At 40.1% G+C, this 23,607-nt stretch overlaps 1 protein-coding gene across 2 annotated transcripts in view; it reads right to left on the reverse strand.

Annotated features, from left to right (window-relative positions):
• The window catches only part of COL5A1 (collagen type V alpha 1 chain), a 302,291-nt gene that overhangs the window by 98,175 nt on the left and 180,509 nt on the right, over positions 1-23,607 (reverse strand). For both annotated transcript variants that reach the window (XM_020981919.2, XM_020981918.2), the window contains exons 14-22: positions 20,319-20,375; positions 19,292-19,345; positions 18,808-18,861; positions 15,816-15,869; positions 11,212-11,265; positions 8,414-8,467; positions 7,165-7,209; positions 3,630-3,683; positions 943-987 (exon numbers count right to left, since the gene is read on the reverse strand). In XM_020981919.2, the coding sequence (XP_020837578.1) occupies positions 943-987; positions 3,630-3,683; positions 7,165-7,209; positions 8,414-8,467; positions 11,212-11,265; positions 15,816-15,869; positions 18,808-18,861; positions 19,292-19,345; positions 20,319-20,375 (471 nt within the window). The remainder of the gene's footprint in view (positions 1-942; positions 988-3,629; positions 3,684-7,164; positions 7,210-8,413; positions 8,468-11,211; positions 11,266-15,815; positions 15,870-18,807; positions 18,862-19,291; positions 19,346-20,318; positions 20,376-23,607) is intronic.

Raw genomic sequence — 23,607 nt, forward strand, 5'->3', positions numbered from 1 at the left:
CCTATGAGGTAATTTCAGGTGCTTTCTCTAAGATGGACACACTGACTTGTTCTTCCTGGCAGAGATAAAATTATGGGTTGGAGGAACTATGGAGCTGACCAAATTCTCAAGCTGTTCAATGCCCAACTTCAAAACATTGTCTGATACCGGTAGCAGCCAGGCTTGCCTAAGTAGATGCTTCCCTAACTGACTGAAATCATGCATGGTTGCATCCAGTCAGAAAAGAATGATCATGATTCTCTTTTGCTACAATCTACCACTGAACCTTGTAAAATTAATCCACTGCTATATAGGCTTTTGTGTCATGGTGACTGGTTTCCACAGTGAATGCTCATTAAAATATGCAAATATCCTGAAGACTTCCAGTCCAAGAATATATGCAAGTTACTCATTGGAGGAAAATCAAGTTTCCATGTAAAATTTCCAAGTCATCCCAATGTACCAGTATCTTCCAGACAACCCTAATATGGAGAGTAACCTTTGTGAGGCCTGCCAGCTCCCTGTAAGCATATTTTGAACACCCATTGTTATCAGCTTGTACACAGAAAATAATTTCCTTCTACCCCTACATAGGATAGCAAAGGTCTATGGTAGGAAATCATTTTCCTGAGATGGTCAGCCAAAAGAAGCCTAAGCTTGCAGCTACTAAACCACTGTCCTCTTTAAGGCCTAAAGCCTATTGTCTTAGAGCATCTGTTTTTGCTGATTCCATGTTTAACTGCTTTGGCTCTTACTCTGAGAGCATACATCATGATACAACAGACACTGGAGGGCACTGAAGGGGGAATCCCCTTGGAAATCCACTGTAAAACCAGCATACATTAACTTCCCCTTATTATAGAAATAGATTCTCTCCTGGCCTTGAAATGAATGTACCCAGAAAATAATTAGCACTTGTAATTTAGGAAAAGTGATGTGGCTAGATGCTTAACAAAGACTTACCACATTTCCCTTTGGGCCAGTTTGTCCATCCATGCCCGTTACACCCTAGATAAAAATGTAAAAAAGAGGGAAAAAGTACATGAAAAGAAAAACTCCACCCCGAAAAGACAAAATCCAAAAGCCAATTCATCAGATGATGTCAAGGTCTTTGGGGCTGAAGGAGAACAGCTGTGTGAATCGTGAAAGGCTTGCTTCAAAATTACATCAGCTCAGCTTGCTCTTTGGACTCCCCCCTCACCAAGGAGAGCAATGCCAGCCAAAATCTCCCAGTTTCTGTACCTGGTGGTGGAAAAGTTCAGGGCAACAAATTGCTGCCACTCCAGATGAGGAAGCATGCTGGGAAAAGGCACCCTGAAGGAACAAGCTGGCAAAGACAGGAGATAGAAACTTCTGTGGAAAATAGGAGCTTTTCTCTGGCTGCAGAACCATCTGCAGTCCTGGTCTTGCCAGCATGAGGGGAGCAGAGCTGCCTCTTCCTTCCATATTTTTATTCACCAAACCTACGTGCCCTATCCAAAGAATCTTATCCTTTCCCCCCCGACAATCCAGAATCATTGAATTTAGCTTTGGAGAGGGCCTTGGGGACCTTCTAGTCTAACCCATAACTAAAAGGAATCTCCATTATGACACACTTAACAAGTAGCTATCTGGTCCCTGCTTGAAGATTCCTGAGAAGGAGAACTCTCAGCCTCCAGTAGCAGTCCATTACACTTTTGGACATCTCTAATTATTAAGAAATAATTAAATCTGACTTGTTGCAACTTCCACTCTCGGGACCAAACAGAAAAGGTGCAATTTCTTTTCTGTGCAACAGCTCTTCAAATACTTGAAGACGACTATCAATTATTCTCCAAATCTTCTCTTCTTGAGGATAAAACACCCCCAGTTCCTCCAACCCACTAAAGGGCAAAGGGACAGAAGAGGTTGGTGGCTGTTGCCCAGTTTCCCAGATATCGTACCTGCCTAACCCATGTAGGACTGCAAGACTTTGGTCAGTATTTTCCCATCATTGGCCAAAGTTTAAAAAAAATGGAGTTATTTTTCCACTCTGTAGTACAGTATGGGAAAGTACTGCTCTCTGTTAAGAGAGCTTGCCTTGGCCACTCAGGTTTATTTGAATAGAATCTGATTTTATCATAGGATCTGCAGCTGGAAAGCTCCACAGAGGTCATCTTATACAAACCTCTCATTTTTATAGTTGAGGAAACTGAGGCCCAGAGGGAGGTAGGGCGTCATCCAAGTCTGCCCGGATAGAAAGGAGCAGATCAGGGATTCACACCCATGTCCTCTGACTCCAAATTCAGCACTCATTCTGTTATACCAGTGGTTCTAAAATGATATGCCAAAGCACATTAGTTCTGGCCAGGTGTGCTACAAATGGAACAGAAATTAAAACTGGGATCATATGTACATGGGTGAGTCTCTCATCCCTGCTGTCCTGTGTTCTCCCCAGGAAAAAATAAACAAATGAATAAAGAATAATGATAATGATGATGATGATAATGCTTCACCATGACCAAAAATATTTTGAGAACTGTGGCTCTAGCACATACTGGCTCCTCATCATTAGGATGGGCACAGTTACCCCTTATTTGGGCTACTTCCCAGCTGTTGGGTACACACTGGCCCCTCAGGGACAACAGCACATTTTGAAGATCACAACCCAAATGGAAGGAAGTGGGGGTGGGGAATCACATCCAACAGGGTTGAGAATCTCCTTAGGGACAGCCCAGCCTGGCTGCACATTCTCTAAAAGCCTTGAGGAGAAAGGTGAATCCAGTCACCAACAGACTCTAGTATGATAGCATTGATATTGTTTCTTTTCTGAGTAAACTACAGGGAACCAAAGACCCATAAAATGAACCATCTCTCCTTCCGGGTTTTGGAAAGTACATCAGTGTTACTTCATGGTCACATGCAACTTTGGATGAAGAAGCGAATTGCAGAGAAAGGAGCACAGAAGTGGAGACAGGAGACATGGGGTTCTTGTTTTGGTTCTTCCCCAGGCCTAACTGGGTCACCTTGAGTAAATGATCGTCCTTTTCTGGGCTACAAAGTGAGGAAGTTCAGTGAAGGCCCCTCTCAGCAGCATTGCATTGTGGGTCTATGATTCTCCTAGAACGCAAAAAGTGAGTGGCACAGGCAATATTGCATCTCAGGAATCTTAATTCTCTGACCTCTGTACTTTCGCCTAAACAATCATTTTGGGGAGTTGTGTAAAGTATAGAGAGGACACCTGGATTCCTGTCATTTCTCTTTTTAACATTAAAAAATATATATGTGCCAAATATATATACACATATATATGCATATATACACATATATACATATATATGTGTATGTGTGTGTGTGTGTATATATATATGTAGCTTTCTGGGAAAGAGGTAGGAAATTCAGAGGAAAAAATAATCCAGTTCTAAATCTGGGCCCTTATTTTGTAAACCTGCAGTATTTCTAATGAAAGCACAATTCCTTCCAGCTTTGAAGGACCAGGGCCACCTCTTATCTGTGCACTTCAAGCTTCTACAAACACCTCAGGTTTCCTTGGAGCAGGTGTTCACAGTGATTAGTTCAGATTATCTGCCTGAATGACTAAGTGGGACATCATAGCTCTGACAGGGGGGACAGACGTGAATTTTCAAGGGCAACAAAGAAGCGAGAGATGCAAAGCAGGCCACAGAACTTACAGGGGGTCCAGGTGGGCCAGGTGGGCCCTTTGGTCCAAGCAAACCACGAGGTCCCTAAAATAAAGAGGGAAAAGATCTGTGTCACGACTCCACTTATGAAAATGTACATGTAGATATTAAGATCTGAAAACTCAGCACCATAAAAACATCTTGCTGAAATGCTGGCTTGGCTGTAAGGTATGTCCTTTATGGAATGCCCTCCTTTCTCCCCCTCCCTATCAAAATCCTACCTATCTTTCAAAGTCTACATTAAGTTCTACTTCCTGAAATCTCTGAGTGTTTAACTCATTGATCTCTCTCTTTTCTGAACTCCTTTGGTGGTGATTTTCAATAACATACAATGTAGCATATATATGTATAGGATGTCCCAAAAGTCTTAGTACAGTTTTAAACTTTAAAAACATAAATATGCTTAATAACTGAAAACTTCAGTAAGACTTTTAGAATACTCTGTGTATACAAATACATATGTGTATATATACATATAATATATATATATATATATATACATACGCATGTGTGTAAAGTCCTACTAAAGGCTCAAGCTATTAAATAACTAATATATATGCATATGTATTATACATATGCATATTTATTTGTGTAAATATGTATACAGTACATATATGAACATATGCATATATGCACTGATGAATATGCACACACATGTGTGCACTATATAAATATAAACATGTCCCTATAGAGTATATGTGTGTATGTATATATGTAGAAAGAGAAGATTGGGAGACAGAGAGAGACAGAAATAGAGGGAAAGGGAGAAAGCAGTTTGCAGCTGCTCCACATGTCTAGGTTTTTGCTTCTCCAAAAAGACTGTAAGCTGCTTGAGAGAAGGGCCTAAGGAATGTTATCCCTGCATCTCCCCTGAGCAAGAACTCAACAAATATGCTCAGATTGAAAGTATAATTGGGCTGGTGATAAAAGCACTGATATCTCAGGCTATATCTGAGTTCTGGAAACATTTTTAACTGCCTCGTTTCATTCTCAGAAGGGAATCAGACCCAGAATAAACTGCCTCACATGCCAAACAACTGTACCAAGAAAATTTGTCGTCACCTCACAAAGTAAAAATATGCACATGCATGTTTTAGATGAGCCATTAATGATGATGGTGAAAACTGAATTCCCATCCATCATAGTGCTCAGCCTTACAGATCACCTTTCTTTTGCCTTAGTCTTCGGGGTTAGACATCTGCTTACCTTGGTGTGCTCTGAAAGCATTCAAGAATTTGCTCTAAAACTGAATGGTTTGGACCTGTTGAGCTGAACCAGGCTGCTGTATGTTGAAGACCTGTGCTTCTGTTCTAGAGCTAACTCTAAGGCCCTCCCAACTATCCTACAACCAGCTTGGTGTGTTCTTAGCTCTACATCTTATTTAAGAATTCAAAGTCATCATCTGGCCTGGTGGTACATTTACCATGTTTGCTGAAAGGAACTGATTTAAAGATTATATTCTTTTATAGAGAGGCAGTATGGCAGAATGGACAGAGAGTTGGCCTTTTAAAAGCCAGGAAGATCTGGGTTCAGGTCAATCTCTGAGATATAGGGCTGTGTGACCAGGTCACTTAGCCTATTAGGGCTCTAAGCACTGATAATGTAAGCTAACACTGTAAGTTGCAGAGAGGGTGCTGACCTGAATTAATAGAAGGACTTTCTTCAACTGGGAACTTCCCTCTGACAATGAATCACAGATCCAGTCTCTATTTCCTATTGTTCAATGGAACTGAGTTGAATGTCATATGGTTTTACAAATCTGTAGCCTAACTAGGTATGCCCTCCCCACTTCCCTGCTCCCTTGGCCACTCCTCCCCTACCCCCTTCCCTTTTTTGACAAAGGTCAATAGAAACCACTGGCTTTTTATCCAGGCTATGCTCCCTATTCTATCCTCCTTGGCTGTAAATAAGCCTTCCTTGACATGCCTGATATTGGGGCAAAGGACAAGAAGAGAATGAATAAGGAGGATCTCTTAAGGACAGAAGAACATTTGAAAAGTCAGGATCATTCTTTCAGGTTCTCACAGGGAGGAAGAGAATAAAAACTCTCCAAGGAAAACATCATCCAACTATGCTACACTTCATGGTGAGCCTCTAACTGAGCTGCTTCTCACTGGAGGTCTCTGGAAGGAGACCATAGCTCTTGGATCCAAACACTCTGCCTGATACTTCATATGGCTCACAACATACAAGGGGTTCTTAGAGAGGGCATTTCCTGAATATATATCTGAATCATCATTATGGAGAATTGTATAAAATTACAGAGGGGACAAAGACAGCTGGAACCAAACTTTCCAGGCAGAAGATCATGCCACAAAACTTTGGGAAGGAAGGAAACTTTTGGGCTTGGCTGTGTGTTAAAAAAAAGTTTTAATTGATATGAGTTCAGCTTTTCATCTCACCTTCCTTTCTGTAATTCAGGGACAGAGGCTTTGGCAACGCATTAGGTTTACACTCACGAGGGCACTTTTAAAAATGGTACCAACAAGTTATCAAAGGCCCTACCTACTGCTTTGAAGAAGGCCCCATCTTGGTCATATATGCATTCTGGGCTTTTATTGGATGAAAGTCCAGGGACATAGATTACTAGCCAATTAAAATTTGATAGAAACTGCCTAGACCCTTTCCATGTTTATTATTGTCATCTAAATGCTTCCTTCATTATTGTAATACCTGGCCCTGTAAATGTTTTAAGAAGTTAATAACCCAGAAGTTATTGCTTAGACATGTGTTAAAGAGATAGCTATGCTGATGAATTCTTCATAGAAGTTAATAGGACATCTAGGGTATAATTTAGCCCCAAATGAATCTATAAATGTCAGCCCCATGTTCTATAAAGTGTTTGCAACATTTCTCATCAATTAATGTCCCTATACACATACTGCCAAGCTGGCATTTACAACTAAAAAGGGACATTTTAAAAGCACCAGTATATGAAGAGTAACTAATGCCCTTTTCATTACCAAAGAAATCTGCTTTGGCCCAAATACAGCAGCCTAAGTGAAAAGATCATAAGATCATCTGGCTGCTCAGGTCACAGGCATGCTGCCAGAAAACTTTGCTTTTAGCAAAGGCTTATTATCAGAAAAAGTGACAAACTCAGATTGGTCGGTGATCACTGGTACTGTGAGCCCTGAGATGCAAAAGGGACATTGCAGAGGCCCTAATCTTGTTCCAAAAGGCCAAGGGCCTTCCAATTTATTCTTTTATAACCATGCTGTGGTGTGTTAGAAATGTACCTTTTTTTTCCCCCAGAAGTCCCTGCATTTGTATCTGTATCCTTGGGTAACTTAACAAAGTCTGCTGCATTCTTAGTTCCTAGATGGTAAATTCCTTGAGAGCTGTGATTTTATCTTTGTATCCTCAACACCAAACACAGTGTATTATGCACAGTTAGGACTTAATATTTGATAAATCGAAAAAAATGATTCATGGTTATAATCAAACTAAACACAGTGGCACCTAAATGTTGGACAATAGTCCAACTGATGAGTTACTGATTTCCTGCTGGGACTAATGGACTTACAGGCTCTCCAGGTAGACCTCTGGGTCCAACCTCTCCATCATCACCCTAGAGAGAAAGAAAAACAAGCAGGTTTGAGAAACACCACCCAGTTTCCTTCTCACTAAATATTAATCATGCAGAAAATCGGTTTCCCTGGAGCAATCAGAGGGCAATCATGCATAAGGAAGATTTTTCTCAGCCTAGAGAAATACACAGCACATTTGCCAAATTTATTGGCCCTTAGAAATGCTCTAGCAATCCCCTACTCTTCATTGTCCCAGATAACAGGAGCTAGCTGGATGTACTGTGGGAGAAATGAGAGGCACGTAGGGCCAAAGCAGCCACAGTAGCTCACAGACCACAGGCTCCAGTGAAGAGGAAATCAGACAGAGAAGCCACCTGAGCCCAATAGATTGGGTTACCTTTATGAATCTCAGATATTAGATGGAGAAAGGAACCATGAGATCATCCAGCTGGACCATGGGAAGCCACATGTCTTCCCACAGGGCTCAAGACAAGCCACTCCAAAACAAATCCAGGTTGGGTTTTTCCAACCACATCATGTAGAAAATGACTTCATTGTTTCAGTGAACTCAAGAATTGCTTCTCAATATTCCTCTTCCCTTTGGTTAACTTTCTTTTAGGCTCACCTAGTTAGTGACTTCCCTCCTTCATCATCTACTGAAGAAAGGAAGTCTATGGAGAGAATATACACTGTTCATAAACTTACAACCACTAATTTGGCTCTCTCTTGCTTGACCAAAGAAAACTTATTTTATATCCTCTTTTAACCCTTACTCCTTGGAACTCTTTCTGCTTCTCCACTCTGACTTCCCTCCAACACCTAATTCAGATGAGATCATTGCAGGCATGAAGCCCATAAATCTTTCAGTCCCAGCCCAATTGGGGGCCCCCGTCTCAAAATCCGGCTGTACTGTTCCTTATACTTGGGCCTCTGCCAATCTCAGACAGCCAGTAGGGAGAGCACCTTCTGGACACAATGCATTAGCTGAAATGATAAAGTGAGTGGTGCGTGCTTGACATTCCCTCTCATTTGAAAGCTCCCCTTTGCCTGCCTCTCACCATTAGCTCCCTTGGCTCCCTCCCTGTTCCCTTCTCTCTATTTCCAACCTGATCTGCATTACACATTCTGCCTTAAGTAACACAGTCAATCGCACATCTATTTGGTATTTCATCTTCAATTTTCCTGCCCAGGCTCACTGGGGGATTGATGAGCTAGATGCAGTCAGGCATAAATTAGACAACTTACTCTTTCACCATCATCTCCTGGAGAACCTGGGGGACCTGAAGGACCAGGATCACCCTGGAAAAGTAAGATCAGAGTCAGATAAGCCTTGTTGAGTTCTCCCAAGAAAATCAATACATTTTTTTGCTCAGGTTCTCTTGGGTCTCATGTTTAGTTTCTCTCTGCTTCCTGCACTTCAAATCCAAAGCCCTCTGTAAACATTTTTACTGGTATGCACAATGCTTTCAGAGTTCAGCCACCCCAGATGAGTGGGAGAATTACTAAATGGAAAGATTCACTGCCTGAGTGAACATGTAAGTCCTGAAAGGAGAGAGTTTGCTAAACGGGCTGTACACTTAGGACATGCAATAGTTCACAATCTGCATGCACGAAATCTCATGGAAATTCAATCTAAGTCTGACAAAAAAATGTTACGTGAGTTCTTTCTACACAGAGAGTCAGAGAGATGTAAGTTGACACTCCTGTCCTTAGCCAAATAGTACAGACCATATCAAGAACAGCAATCCTCTACACAGACCAGGAACATGAAGCAATGAAACAAAATGTGAAAGGTTCACTGGTCCAGACTTCCTGAATGATCAGGCTAGGAGTTTAAAAAAAAAAAAGTAGGTAACTAAGAACTACAATTATAAAAACAGCCCGCCACACTGACCATATCTTTGATGACTACCAATAAATAAAACATATCAATAAATACCTATTTCTAAAAATAATAAATTAGGATTGTAGGATGTTACACTTGGGAAAGATGATCTATTTGGAGCCTGTAATTAAGAAAACTGAGACCCAGAGAAGGAAAGTGATTTGCCAAAGATTACATAGGTAATTAGTGATAAAGCTAGGATTAGAAACCAAGCCTTCTAAATCTAGTCTAATATGTATTCCTTTTCATAGGGGTTCATAGATTTAAAGTTGGGATGCAACTCAGAGAGCTGATCCAGCCCCTTCATCTTACACATGAAGAAACTGAGGCCTGAAGAGTGACTTGCTTAAAGTTATACAACTATCAGGTTCTCTGCTGTTGTTATGGTTATTATCGTTTGTACTTTGTTCTCGAAGAGGACCATGACATCAGGAATATGATGCCATGACTTACAAGTGAATTGGATTTAAGTGAGGGAGGGCCATGCAAAGTTACCAGCCTCACTTTTTTCTCTGGAGTCATCTGGGTCCAATGGCCAGATATTCATCAGGATGACTGGAGATGGCCTGCATCAGGTTCTCTAAATCCAAGTTGGCCCCTCATTCCGCTATACCATGTTACCTCTCCAAATTCCTACCTCATGAGCCAGGGAGGACTTGTGCCAGTGGTACCTCAGCTTTACAGATAAGGAAACTGAGGGTCAGAGAGATCGAATAACTTGCCCAGTATTGCCCAGCTAGGATGTATCAGAGGAAAGACTGGAATATATATGAATGCTATAGAGGTAGTCTAGTTCTCTTTCCAGCACATCAAACCGTGTCTGATCATCACAGTTTGCCTGACACATAAGACAAATACCAAAACTTAGATATCCAAATAAATACTGTCCTCCAAATTACAGTGGTTCCCTTGTCCTCAGGAGTCTCTACTGAGGAATCATCTTTAGAGCCAGTTTATAGGGCATGTACGTTACCAACTTCATCACACATGATTACACTTAGGCTCCAAAGTGGCATCTGCCCTCCTTGGCTACCAACTTGAGTCATCAGGCTCACCTCTAAATGACTTGGCTCTTTCCAAAAGTCGAACTCACCATCAAAGCATGCAGTTTTGTAACTACTGAAGACACTGAAAGAACATGCCACAGGGCTCCTTCAGGATGTCTTCCCATTCACAACAAAAGTACTCAGTGGTATGAGAAGGGATGGCAAGAGAAGGGAAGAGAAAAAATTTCAGGATAATCTAAATGTTGAAAAATCCTGTTCCCAAAGCTACTCCCTGATCATCTTTTCCTTTAGGCAATTCAAACAACTGAGTGGTTAGTCTTTAGGCAGCTATAGAGTCCACGGGCTAAATACTGACCTTATTTGAGAATAGATTAGCTTGGAGAACAACTTCCCGGGTCCTCTTCTAATGTTTTGTTTTCTTTTCAAAGGCAATTACAGCACCCTCCAATGTGTACAGCCACTGAGGCTTCACCCTGAACTTGCCAAAATCACCTATTCTGTGGTGTGAAGTTTTGGTTTGCTTTTTGTTTTATTCCTCTCCTTTCTGTGCTTAAACAGTAGTCTTTTGGATTATCTCAAGATGACTCAGGATATCATTAAAACATTGCAGTAAATTTATAAAATAAAAGCTTTTTTCTTTTAATTCAATTTCAAAATGATTTGGCTTGGCTTAATTATGAACTACAGATTTTAAAAATCTACTTATTATTATTAATAATAATAGCTGGCATTAATATAACTCTTTAAAGTTTGCAAAGTACTTTGCAAATTTCATCTCATTTTATCCTTCCAATAACTCTGTAAGGTAGCTGTCATTATTCTTCCCATTTATTTTGGGGGTAGTTGAAGGAGTTGACTTTCCAACAACAAAGAAGTCACTTAGGCATCTTTTCATTTCCTCTTCCTTCTGTCATTGCTAGTTTCTCTAAATTCTCCTTCATCATTCTGGGAAGCTAGAAACATATATAAGGTTCAAAGAATATCTTCATTAATGTCATTCAGTTATCCCCTTAGAGGTCTGAGCCATCATTCCTGCACATGAACAAAGCTTCCTACCTTCCACCTGGGGACACTGAGACATTCATAGGCTTGCTATGGGATTTCTCTGTTAACTATTTTAGGCACACGGTGATTGCATTTTCAATGCTTACCCTATGTCCCTTCTCTCCAGGCAAACCAGCCAATCCATCAAAACCACGGTCACCCTAAAAGGAAAAGAACAAAGAAAATCAGTTCAGATTCTCTATCACCTGATCCCCAACTCTCCTTCACTCTCCAGACATTATCAGGACAACAGGTTCAATTCTTCCCTTTATTTAAGGCAGCATACAGAACTCTAAGCAATGCTTCAGTGCAAGGACATGCATCTAACGGGCAGCGTAATAATGAATACACAGGGCCCAGTTTTCTTCCTCTACCCCATGGCCTACCTAGTTAATCACTCTTCCCTACTTCCCTTACTAAGCTGTAATGCATCCCAAGCTGATGGGGGGGGGAAAGCCTGGCACCTTTTAAGACTCAGGAGCATTCTAAATCTGGAGGAGTCTTGGTAGGTAATCTAATCTAGCAGTTTTCAAATTGTACACCCAGAAGTCCATAAGATACTTTCAGAAGGTCTGCGAGATCTAATCTATTTTTATAATAATATTAAGATGTTACCTGCCTATTAAAATATTCCTCCCTTTTCTAACTACGTATCTGTTTGTGGCTGGATTTTCTTTGTATACTTCAATCAGAACAACATATCATAACAGACTTAATGCAGAAGCAGATATGAAAATCCAGCTATCATTTATTAAGCCAGATATTAAAGATCTGCAAAATTTTCATTAATTTTTGTTTTGGTTTGGAAAGTACATTCTTTGGGAAATATTATTTTAATAATATTTATGGTTTAACTAACATATATGTTAACAGATTTATTGTATATGTTTATGTATATGTTACCATATTTATTCATTTATAATATATTTCTATTTATTTATTTGATTAAATATTTATTCTACTTTAACATGTATATTATGATGGGTTTATTATTGTCATTTTAAATGCATAAATATTTTTAAAGTTTATCAGTTTTAATTTTGACATATGGTAAATGTTGATAAATATAACCCATATAAACAAAAACTCTTTGGGGTCCTCAATTTTTAAGAGTGTAAAGGGATTCTGAGACCAAAAAGTTGGGGAAACCACTGGTCTGGTCCTTATGTTTCATTTTAAACATGGAAAAATTTGGGTCTTAGGTGACTTGCTTAAGTCACCAATGAGTGAGCAATATGAGAATAAAATTCAGATTTACTTCTGAATTCTCAATTCACTGCCTTTCCCGCTATACCACAACTGTACCTTGGAGTGTGGGGACAAGGCTGAACCTCAGTGTGTGCTCATTAACAACTGGGGTAGAAGTGAAATGTGAAATACCATGAGCCCCAAAACTTTAAATAGAAATGTTAGAAAAATTAGGGAAAAAATCTAGGGAGAAGAGAGTATCAAGAAGGGATTGGCAGGGTTGGAGGCTGCAAAGAAGTCAAGAAAATACTTCTGAGAAAATGTCATTGGATTTGTCAATAAGAGATCACTGGTAGTTTTTGTAAAAGCAGTTGTCTTTAAATGATGAGGTTGAAAGCCAGATTGTAGAGACTTAAAAGAGTGAGAAGAAAGGAAGTGGAAGATTTCTCTCTGCCCTGAAGAGGTCACCACCCCACCCCTTTAGTTTTCTTTCCTCCTATGTCTAGTTCAACCTCTCTTAGCTGCTTGTTGGAGTCATTGTTACTGGAGCAGTCCCTCTGATAACATTATTGTGGGAGGGGAGGCAGGGAGGAGTATGCCATTTCTTGGCTCAAACCTTTCTCCCACTTGCTGCCCCTCCAGTTACAGACTCAAGGGTCTAGCTCCTCAAACTAAATCTTCAAAATACATAAACCCAGAAGTGTGTCTAATTCTTTCAACCAATTCTAGTACCTTGCTGCTTTTGCACATAGCTTATGTCTCTGATTGGTTAATTGATTCAATAAAAATGTACAGGAATTGTTTAAAAAAAAGAAATATCATGAGCTCCCAGAGACAAGTTCATAGAGTCTATTTCAATATTCTGCATTATCATCTTATATTCCACCCCTAAAGCCACAAAGCAACCCCTACCAGCTTAGGTTTTTCATAGGATTTTCTCTGGAGCTAATCCATTTAGGCTAGACTCCTTTCTTAAAAGCATGTCAAATACCACTTCCTACATGAAGCCTTTCTTGATCAATTCAGTTATTGGTACTCTTAACCCTGAAAGTATTTTGTATTATTCAGTACGCATTTTTATAGTTTGCAGTTGTTTATTGGCGGGTGTTATAACTGCCCACAGACCTTAGCACAATGTAAACTTGAGAGCAGAGGATATATTTGGAGGGAGAGGGGTTTTTTGGACTCTCAGAGCCTAACAAAATACCTTGTACATAGCAGACATTCAATATATGTCTTTTGAACTGAATTATAGTGAACTGAATTCAGCAACAACTTCCACACTACTGGTTTTAGGTAACGTTATTCAAAGTCTAATGGCTCTCTTTGGTGTACATCAACTTTCAACTAATTCGAAAGCTTCAAGACATCAGAAATACATCTACCACATGCATACCCATAGATAATAAAGTTCTCAAATGCTTTTTACTATGAAAATGAAAATGATGATGGTGATAAGTCCCTAGCCATGATTTGAAAGCACTGATTAATTCTATCAAATGGCAATTCTAAGACAGGAAACATGACAGAACACAGAGACTTAGAAAGGACCTGAGGGATGACCTAGTTCAACTCCCTTCCTGATGTATGAAGCCCTTTCTATAATATCCTCCCCTAAAGTAGTATTTAGGATGAACTTTCAGAAGGCACTTGTCATGTATTAGGGTATGTTATAGTCTTTTATATTTGTGTCTTGTTTCTTTACTATGAGCTCATCTTACCTAAATTCTGTATCTCCCTCATGGACTAGCCAATGATACAGCAGATGCTTAAAAGATAGCTAAGTTCCTATTAGTGTGAACAATTAATTCCCTTGAAATAATCATGTTTTTGAATTCACACTAAAATAAGTCATAATTAAATAAAATACAGTCATCAATTCTGCCCAACAGAAACATACAGTGAGAATTCAAATAATTAGACTACTTCAGAGGACATGTTCTTTGTACAAATTGGAACCTGTTAGCCAGCTCTGTACAAACACCTCTAGATTAATTTTTTATAAGCACAATAGCCTACAGGTTGTTTCATACCAGATTAACTGGCTAGGGAAGAACATCATGAGTGAGTTAAAGTGTTCTGCCTACCAGGTAACCCAAGAAAAGCTGCTTCCCTACTTAGCAAAGAAGATACCCCTCACTGGTATTCAGCTGAGGTCTAAAAATTCATCCAGAAATCTTAAGAAAAAACAAAGGTTCCCTCTGATTCTGACTGAATGGCAGAGATACCATAAAGCCACCTCCCACCAGCAACATCTTCTGCATTAGGGTAGGGGAAAACAAGGCTAACATCAAGATCATTTCAGAGGCATGGTGGAAAGAAGAAACAAAAGCTTTATGGCTGTTAACTGAAGGCATGAGAATGATGTTTTGTGTCTTCCCTAGAGGTCCTAGAATACATTTAATTAACATCTAATATAGTTAGATATCTCTCTCTCTCTCTCTCTCTCTCTCTCTCTCTCTCTCTCTCTCTCTCTCTCTCCTCTCTCTCTCTCTCTCTCTGTCTCTTCTTCCTTAGTCTCTCTTGCTCTTTTTCTTCCTCCCTCCCCATCCATACCTATTCCTTCTTTAAATATGATGGACACTCACCAGGGTTTAAGAGGTTCAAGGGATCAATAATATAGTCTAATTCTCTCATTTGACAGAAAAGAAGACTGAGTTCTAAAGAAACTAAGTCGGTCATTGAACACTTATTAAGGGATTACTATATGCCAGACACTGTGCTAGTGCAGGGGATATTTAGAAAGGCACAGATACTTCCTACCCTCAAGAAGCTCACTTTCTAATGGAGGAGACAACATGCAAATAATTGGTTATATACAAGATATGTGTGTATGCATATACTTACATATGTACATATATGTACTGTGTACATACAAGTATATAAAGATATATATGTACATAGATATATATATATCTATGTACATAGGTATATATATATATATATACGTATATACAGGCATATATACACAGTACACTTATAGGTGTATATATTTATACACATACTTATAGATATGTAATATGTATATATGCACACATATGTATGTATATACACATGTAAATATTCTTCCTTTGCACATACAAGAGATCATATGTCTCATGATCCAAAGAGAACACATTATATTTCCCCAGGCACATTACATTACATCCTCTGGGGCAATATCCTGGGAATTTCCCAGTATCTTTAAGTAAAGCTGAGACAGTTATTAGGCTGTAGCTTTTCTCATGGTTGTTTTGAAAAAAATTTGATCTGTACATTCATGTGCATTTTTCTCAGTTGAGATTGCAACCCCCTCATGCTCAACACCCACATGGAGAGAAAGCAGACTAGTCCTTTTGAATAATAATGCCAACTGTTCCTTTTTGTAATGGAATACACCCAACAGATCATGCGCCTTCTCTTTTATACCCAATGGAGTAATGTGGGCAGATAGAACTCTCTTCTCCTTCTGTGCCAAGGTACTATGTAAGATGCTCCCATGAGGCCAAATACGAAGCAGAAATTATTAAGAAGAGACACCAACCTTGGGTCCAGTTTGTCCAGGCATTCCCCTAGCACCATCACTCCCAGCTCGTCCCTGGAATAGAATAGGAGAAAAGTCAAACACAAAAGGGAGAAGAGCCCTCTAAGACATTTAATAGGCAATTTGTAATTAATTTCTGTGAAGGTAAAATCAAAACACTCACATAAGACTTGTAGGCTAACAGTGTGTCCCCATGGAGAGAGCATCGGGCTCGGAGTTATGAGACAGAAGTTCTAATCTCTGCCACAAATGCATACTACGAATTTATATGATTCAGTTTTTCTAGGACTCGGTTTCCTCATGGGTTAAAGGGAGCTAAAAACAAATGGCTTAGCAGATACAAAAGCAGCTGGAAAAAAAGTGCACTATTTATGTGAGAGATCGTTACTTTTCTTTGTGAAAAATCCTCATTAGCTCTCTCTGCAATATTGCTTCTATGGCATAGGGGCTGGGGGAATTTCAAATCACAGAACACAGAATTTTTTAGTTGAAAGGAACTTTAGTTGAACTTTTATTTTGTAGATGGGGAATTTGAGGCCCTAAAAAGTGAAGTTATATATTCAAGATCATACAGCTTGTTAGTGCCAGGGCCAGGATCAGAACTTACTTTTCCTGACTTCCAGCTCAGTAATTTTTTCACTTACCACCTGACCACTATCAAATCAATTATTTCTCACTATCACCACTTTCAAGGTCTAAAAGCATGGTTTGGATTTGCAATGAATCCCATTTCCCTAGTGACAATAATAATAGTAATAATACAGCACACTAAGGCTTGCAGATATGCCATCTAATTTGATCATTATATTTTATGACATTAATATATGACAAAAAATAGAGAAATCACATGAGGTGTGTTACCTTACCGACTTCCTAAATATATGTGTACATAGCCATCTTAATAGCCAAGGGGTGAACCAATCTATTGCTTGCTCAGCCATTGACTTAGAAATGCTGTCATTCTGGCTTTTCAACTTGGCCACTGATTAAACCATCCTGTGTTAAATTTTGATTGTTCCAAGAAAAAGATCAGCCCAAATAATAGATGTAGTCAAAATGTGGGCTTATAGAGCATAGATGTCTAACTTAATAAAGAAAATGGTAAGAGAATCATTTGTTAGCTTTCAAAGTATTCATTCTGCTAAATTCACCAAGGAAAAAGAGTCATTTAACCTATGCATTTTTTTTAATTAAGCAGAAATTGTAAAGACCTGAGATCTAGACAGTGGAAGATTTGACTTCCTAATGCTCCTTTGGCACCCCACACCCCATCCCCCAGAAACAAGACAATGGGAAGGCAGCATAACCAAGAAAGGAAAGAGTCAGGAGTTGGTTCTTTGTACTTGCCCCCATTCAGGGCTATTGAAAAAGTTATCATTTTTAAAAGGTGACAGTAATAGTTCTAAGTCCAGATCTCCTTCTTAGCAAACACAGAGCTGAACCAGGTGAAACATTGGGTTCTCTACTTTCTAAGCACCTGTAGGAATCAAGGGCAATTAGTCACAAATGCTCACTCAATTTCACAGCATGTGCTGCCTCTGAAAATTTTCAGATGCCTTTGTACATTATAATGACATACCATTTTTTAGGGCTCATTGCAGAGAGATCCTGTAAGCAGCCTTAAAAAAACAGGCTACAAAATAGCCTTTCTTCCTTGATGCTCAGAGAAAAAACATTCCCTAAGAATTCAAGCATCACTGTCATTGCACTGACTTAAACACAACAAGCAAACAAACAAACAAAAACCCAGCCAAAAAAAAACCCCTTAATCCTACAGAAACCACCACAGGCCCTGATCACATCACCCATATATTTTCTCTCCCTTTCTACCTGTTGACCCCTGTAGTGGGAAGACTGTCAGTTTATTTCCAGTAAATCTGCAGTAAAACATGAAGAAATCAGAATTGGTTTCTGCTCCTCACTTTTAGGACAAACCGGCAAATGATCAGGAAAAGAAATCTACCCAAGATTTAATTAAAAGACAAAAAAAATTTCACAGGATGCCCTGTGTTATAAGATAATAGGCTGGTTAGGCCCAACCTCCTATATCTTTTATAACTATTGTACCTTTATGTAAATTCACCCCAAGGCCCTGTAAGATCTTCATTTATTAAAAGAAGATTGAGTCATATGTGAGATGTTCTACATGTTGTAAGAAAGAAGTGAATTATTCTACGTAAAATATCTTGCACTTAACGCACTATATATGTGTCATTTGTTGTTATTATTATTATTATTTTCTTCCTTATTTAGGCATAAAACTATACCTAAATATAGTATAAGTGATTTTATAATGAGGTTTGAACTAAACAGATTTTCTGATTACTCCTCCATTAATCAGAAATTCCATTTAATCAGAAGAGCATACCTTGAGTATTCTGGATAAATGAGGGCTTACTAATGTGGATGGACTTACTATTTTAATTTGCACATGCATGGCCCCTTCAGCAGCCCTAATTTTGTGTCAAAAAGAAAATGAATCAGAGTAATCCTCTGCAATTGAATTTAAATCCCAAATTCTCAGCCTCAGTAAAAAAGAAGCAGCCTAGGGGGCTGAGACCCAGTACTCTACTGTTCTCCCAAACTGGGGCTAGGGCTGGGAACAGAGGTTTGTCCTAAGAACATGGAGCTTTCTGGAGGCCTGGCCAGTATAATACCAATGGCAAAGGCCCATGTGATAGAGATGGCTTGAACCTGCCACCTCCCTGGGAAACCTTCCAAACAATAGTAGGAAAGGACATTTGTACACATTAGTGGGAATTGCAAAGAAATACCCATCTGGAATAAGACAAACAGGATGAAGGACATGGTTTTCTGAGGTTCTTACATGGGTGGCCCTCACCATTTGTGACAGCATTGGCTTTAATTCAAGTTAGGTTTGGTTTCCTAAGGAATAAGTGATTCTCCATTACAGTGAGTCATTGCTCTTATAATTGTATCAGATAGCTGAACCATGGTTTTGAGGAGCCCAAATGACAGTGAAAACACTCACCCTTCTCCCAGGCTTTCCTGCTGGTCCAGGTGGGCCTTGGACACCACGAGGACCCTATCACAAATAGCAGAGGAGAGAAAGTAGAGAGTCAGTGAAATATACAATATCTTTAGGGATAAGAGAAGATTGCTCATGACCACAACCTATGACAAACACAGAAACATGTTTTGCTATTTAATCTCCCAGCCTCTAAACAAATGGACAGGGCTGGGACTTGTAAAGGGATCTGCTCTACAGAGGGCTGGGAAACAGAAGGATGAGAAACAGAATGCATAAAACATGTAAACATGTTTAAAACTGCTTGTTCCGTATCCAGATGTCAAAGTTATTTTTGATAAACTTCCAGCTTTGCATAAGGCAGCCACAATGTTATCTAATTTCCCTAAAGAGAAGCAATTAATGGGTCATGTCACCATATTAACAGTTGTAGTGTTCAGTATTTTAGAGGCAGCCCCTTGCAAAAAGGGATTATTTTCATACATACCTGAGGTCCCATATCTCCTGTCTCTCCCTTTAAACCACCGCTCCCAGGAGGACCCTAAGGAAACATATTCCAGTTATGCTCCAGTGGCAGAGACAAGGAAACAATATCAAGGAATGCTTTGGAAAGGGAAGAGGTGGTGGAAGGAACAGTGAAGATCTGCTACATAGGGGCTGGGTCCATTTTATTACATTTTATGCAATGTGAGTACTGGGTCATAAGAGTAGAGATATCCTTCTGGTTAATGTTCCTGATAGAATTCAGGGGGACAGGATTGCAAGGTACAGAAAAATGCAGTTCTTTGTACCAAATCACAGAATCATGAAATAGCTTTCTATGCCTCTATTATCCATACTTTTCTCTGAGGAAGGTTAGAGAGGGAGTTAATACTTCTGATAGGGTTTGAACCAAGTGACCTCTGAGGTTCCTTCCAATAGTAAGATTCATTCACCCTCTACTACTCAGTGACTCACTCTTGCCTTCACCAACTCCTGTTAAGATACTATTAATTAAAGAGTTACGGTTAAGGTATGAGCTCTCCAAAGGGCATTTGCCATTTTTAAAAAGGGAAAGGAAAGGGAACCTATCCCATCTTACCTCCCTATACTCTCCCCAACTTCCACTCAAATATTACTGCAACCAGAAGCTTAGGAAGGAGTAGTCATCCCTTCCAGCCCCCCTCTATGTCTCAAGGTGAGCCATTGCCACTGTGATTTAGCTGGGATAGTGACTTTTCAGAAACACGGCACAACTTACAGTTAGCTACTACCCCTCACAACCCCCCCCCCACCAGTGGAGTAGTCAGCCCTTGATCCTACTCAGAAGACAGTTAATTGAGTGACTTGGCACAGTATCTCTGAAATGTTGCTAACCTCACAAAGAATTAGATGTAATTCCTGGTTCATAGATGGCCCTACCATGTTACTGTTATTATAGTTGAGTGCAAAGTTCCTTGAAAGTGACCTATTCCATAAACCAACTGCTGAATCCCAATGGTAATATCCCTACATCAGCCTTACTATCAACTTACCACAGGACCTGGTCTCCCGGTAAGACCCATTGGGCCTGCTGGACCCCTTAGTGCCAACTGCAAAAAAATGAAGAAAAAGCTGTCAAATGCTCCTAGTGGAGAAGAAGCTGAGAAGCATAGCAGGTTCCTCTAAGCCCCTTCCAATGATCATTTTCATTTCAAGAGGAGCAGCCTCTAAAAGAGGGCTTTTAAAGAGAGGGGGTTGGAGGTACCTATGGAAAACTTTCAGATCTACTGCTTACCTTGAGGTACTGGCAGGGCCAGCTCTAGGAAAGACTGGACATAGAATCCACTTGAACTGGACAGCTCCGTCTCCCCCACATTAACACACCTTATTCTCTCCTGCTCTAGTTATTTTCTATGCCTGGAATGCTTTCCTTCCCCCTCTCTACTTGTTAAATCATACTTACCTTTGAAGTCCCAAATCCAACATCAACTTCACAAAGCCTTCCCTGATTCCCCTGGTTACTAATGAATAATCTTCACTCTGGACCTCATAAAGCCTTTTGGTCCTCAGCACCCTAACGCACCTATCACCATACCTTGATGTTTGTTACAGTTATCTGTGTTAGTGTGTCTTATTCCCCTACCGGATTGTCAGTTCCATGAAGGTAAGGGCCATGTCTTAGCTAAACTTTCGAACTCCTTCCTTACTCTGCACACAGCAGGCATTTTAGAAACATTTGTTATTGGTTTCAAAGCTCCCAGTCTCCTATTTTCTACACACATTCTATGACTCTTTTCTACTTCAAATAGTGCTTAACATCCTCATGTTCCTTTCCATAATTCCCTAGTCAAAAACCTGCTCTCCAGGAGGGCTCTGATCTCTGGCACTTACACCTGAATTAATTAATTAATTAACCTGAATGTCAGTTATAGTGTTCTCTCTCCCCAAGGGAATTTGCATTTGAAGCTCATTCTCTTTTGGGGGAATGCAAAGCTTTCTCTCCCCATGAAAGGGATTCCAGGTCTTAGACAAAAGATGAGTTGCGGGGTGGGGGGGGGAGAGGGAGGGAGGGAAGGAGAGAAAGAAAGAGAGAGAGAGAGTGAGAGAGAGTGTGAGTTTGGGTCTTTCTAGTATTTCTAAAAGCACATCACATCTACTCACTACCAACGTGGAAGAACATCCTGGACTATGTCGTGTAGTGGAAAGAGCATTAGATTTAGAGTAAAAAAAATATGGTTTGAATCCCAGCTCTGCCACTTTCCTACCTGTACGTATGGCCCTCACTAAGTCACTTCCTCTCTAATCTTCATCTTTTTTATTCTACAATAAAGACATTGGACTAGATCTGAATGGTTCTATACAGCACTAACTCTATGGCCTTATGACTCTATCCCATTTGCAGAAAGGTTACCCTTATCACAGATCCTGAAATCTGCCACTAATCACTCCCTCCATTTTCCCACCTCTTAGTTATTCTGAATTTGAGCTTCCAAACTAGGTCTAAGGAGCACTTCACAAACTACCTTCAGAAGATACACACAACCTGCCTCACCTGGGCACAGATCCATTATTTCTCCCCAGGATGCCATTTCCATTTAGGGAGGTTTTTGCTTTTTTTTTAAACCATCCCCATAAGCATATCACTAATTCTGCTTAAACTTTAAAAAATACACAGATTAAAAATCAATATAGGTAGCACCAAGTCCATAAATCCCTTCTTAGGTAATGGAAGCTGCTAGGCAGTATGTTACATCAGTTGGACAATTTGTTCCATAGCAACCACTTGATACTTAAAATGTCCTGTAATTATCCATGTGCTCCAATAATTAACATCTACTCGGGGCTGCACTCAGAGCACCATAAATATTGCACAAACACTGGATTATTTAGAGCTTTCTTTATGACGTCCCATTAAGGGAGCCGCTCTGAAGGATCACCCACCCAGGCAGCATTTGCTCTTATCACGAGCAATCAGCAATCTGGAGATACATCAATTAAAAATGCAATTAGCTAATTGAGTGAAGCAATGGAAAACAAGAGTAATAAGAGAAAAAAAATCTTCTTTCTGGACTCCACTCCTCCTCGTGAATTTAGTCTACCATGAGGATGGTAGTTTTTTATGTTCCGGACATCTCTTTCCTTTGTCTCTCTCCTTCCTCTTTCCAGTGCTGATATGAGACAAAACTATGTAAACAGAATCATGGTCTCAATGCTATGCAAGCTGACAGAGTCAATCTTTAGCCCCACCTCCTCTCATTCATTCCTCTTTCTACCTCCCACTCAGGCACTTTCTCCTCTCAGGGACCCTCTACCCTGTCTCCTCAGATAACTGGTGTCCTATTCAATCCCTCAAAAAGCCAGCCCTCAGGAATGGCTGTGATCCTCATCCACAGTGAGATACATATGACTCATGACAATTCAGGTAGTTATCTCTCCCAGGGTATTGTTGATGTTCACCCTTCATCTTGAAAGAGAACCAATGCATCTTTTTTTTTTTTTTTTGGCTTTATGGTGAGGCAATTGGGGTTAAGTGACTTGCCCAGGGTCACACAGCTAGTAAGTATCAAGTGCTTGGTCTGAGTCCGGAATTGAACTCAGGTCCTCCTGACTTCAGGGCTGGTGCTCTCTCCACTATGCCATCCAGCTGCCCTCAGGATCAATGCATCTTGAGGGTGATGTCTTGACTCTTGAGTGAATTGGATTTCAGTGAGGCAGACCTGTGCAAAGTTATCAGCTTCACTCTCTCTCTGGAGTCACCAGAGTTCAGGGTCAAGGCTGGTAGTGGTCTGGGGTGCAATGTTTGACCCGGGCCTTTCAAAATTAAGGTCTTTCCCAGGTCTCAGTTTGTCCGAGGCAATGCCCATTCAATGACTAAAGGCTAGGTAAGAATGGGGACAAGTAATTAGCATTTTGATAGGGCTTAAAATTTTAAAGCTAAAGGAACTAGAATTGCTGTGATACAATGGAAAAGAAGATTGGATCTGGAGTCAGAGGGAGGGGAAAGGAAATGGAAGGGAAGAAGCAATTATTAAGTTGCTACTCTGAGCCAAAGGCTATGCTAAGTGCTTTACAAATATAATCTCATCTGATCCTCACAACAACCACTCTGGGAGGTGGGTGCTATTATTGTCCCCATTTTACAGTGGAGGAAACCGAGGCAGGCAGAGGTTGAGTGACTTGGCAAGAGTCACACAGCTAATAAGTATCTAAGGTTGGATTTGACTTAGGTCTTCCTGACTCCAAACCCAGTGCTCTACTTACTGTGTCCCCTAGGTGCTCAGAGGAGCTGTGTTCAAATTCTGACTCTTCTATTTACTACCTATTGACCCTAACCAAGTCACT

This window comes from Phascolarctos cinereus, unplaced genomic scaffold, assembly GCF_003287225.1.
Source record: "Phascolarctos cinereus isolate Bilbo 61053 unplaced genomic scaffold, phaCin_HiC Scaffold_2;HRSCAF=192, whole genome shotgun sequence".
NCBI lineage: Eukaryota > Metazoa > Chordata > Mammalia > Diprotodontia > Phascolarctidae > Phascolarctos > Phascolarctos cinereus.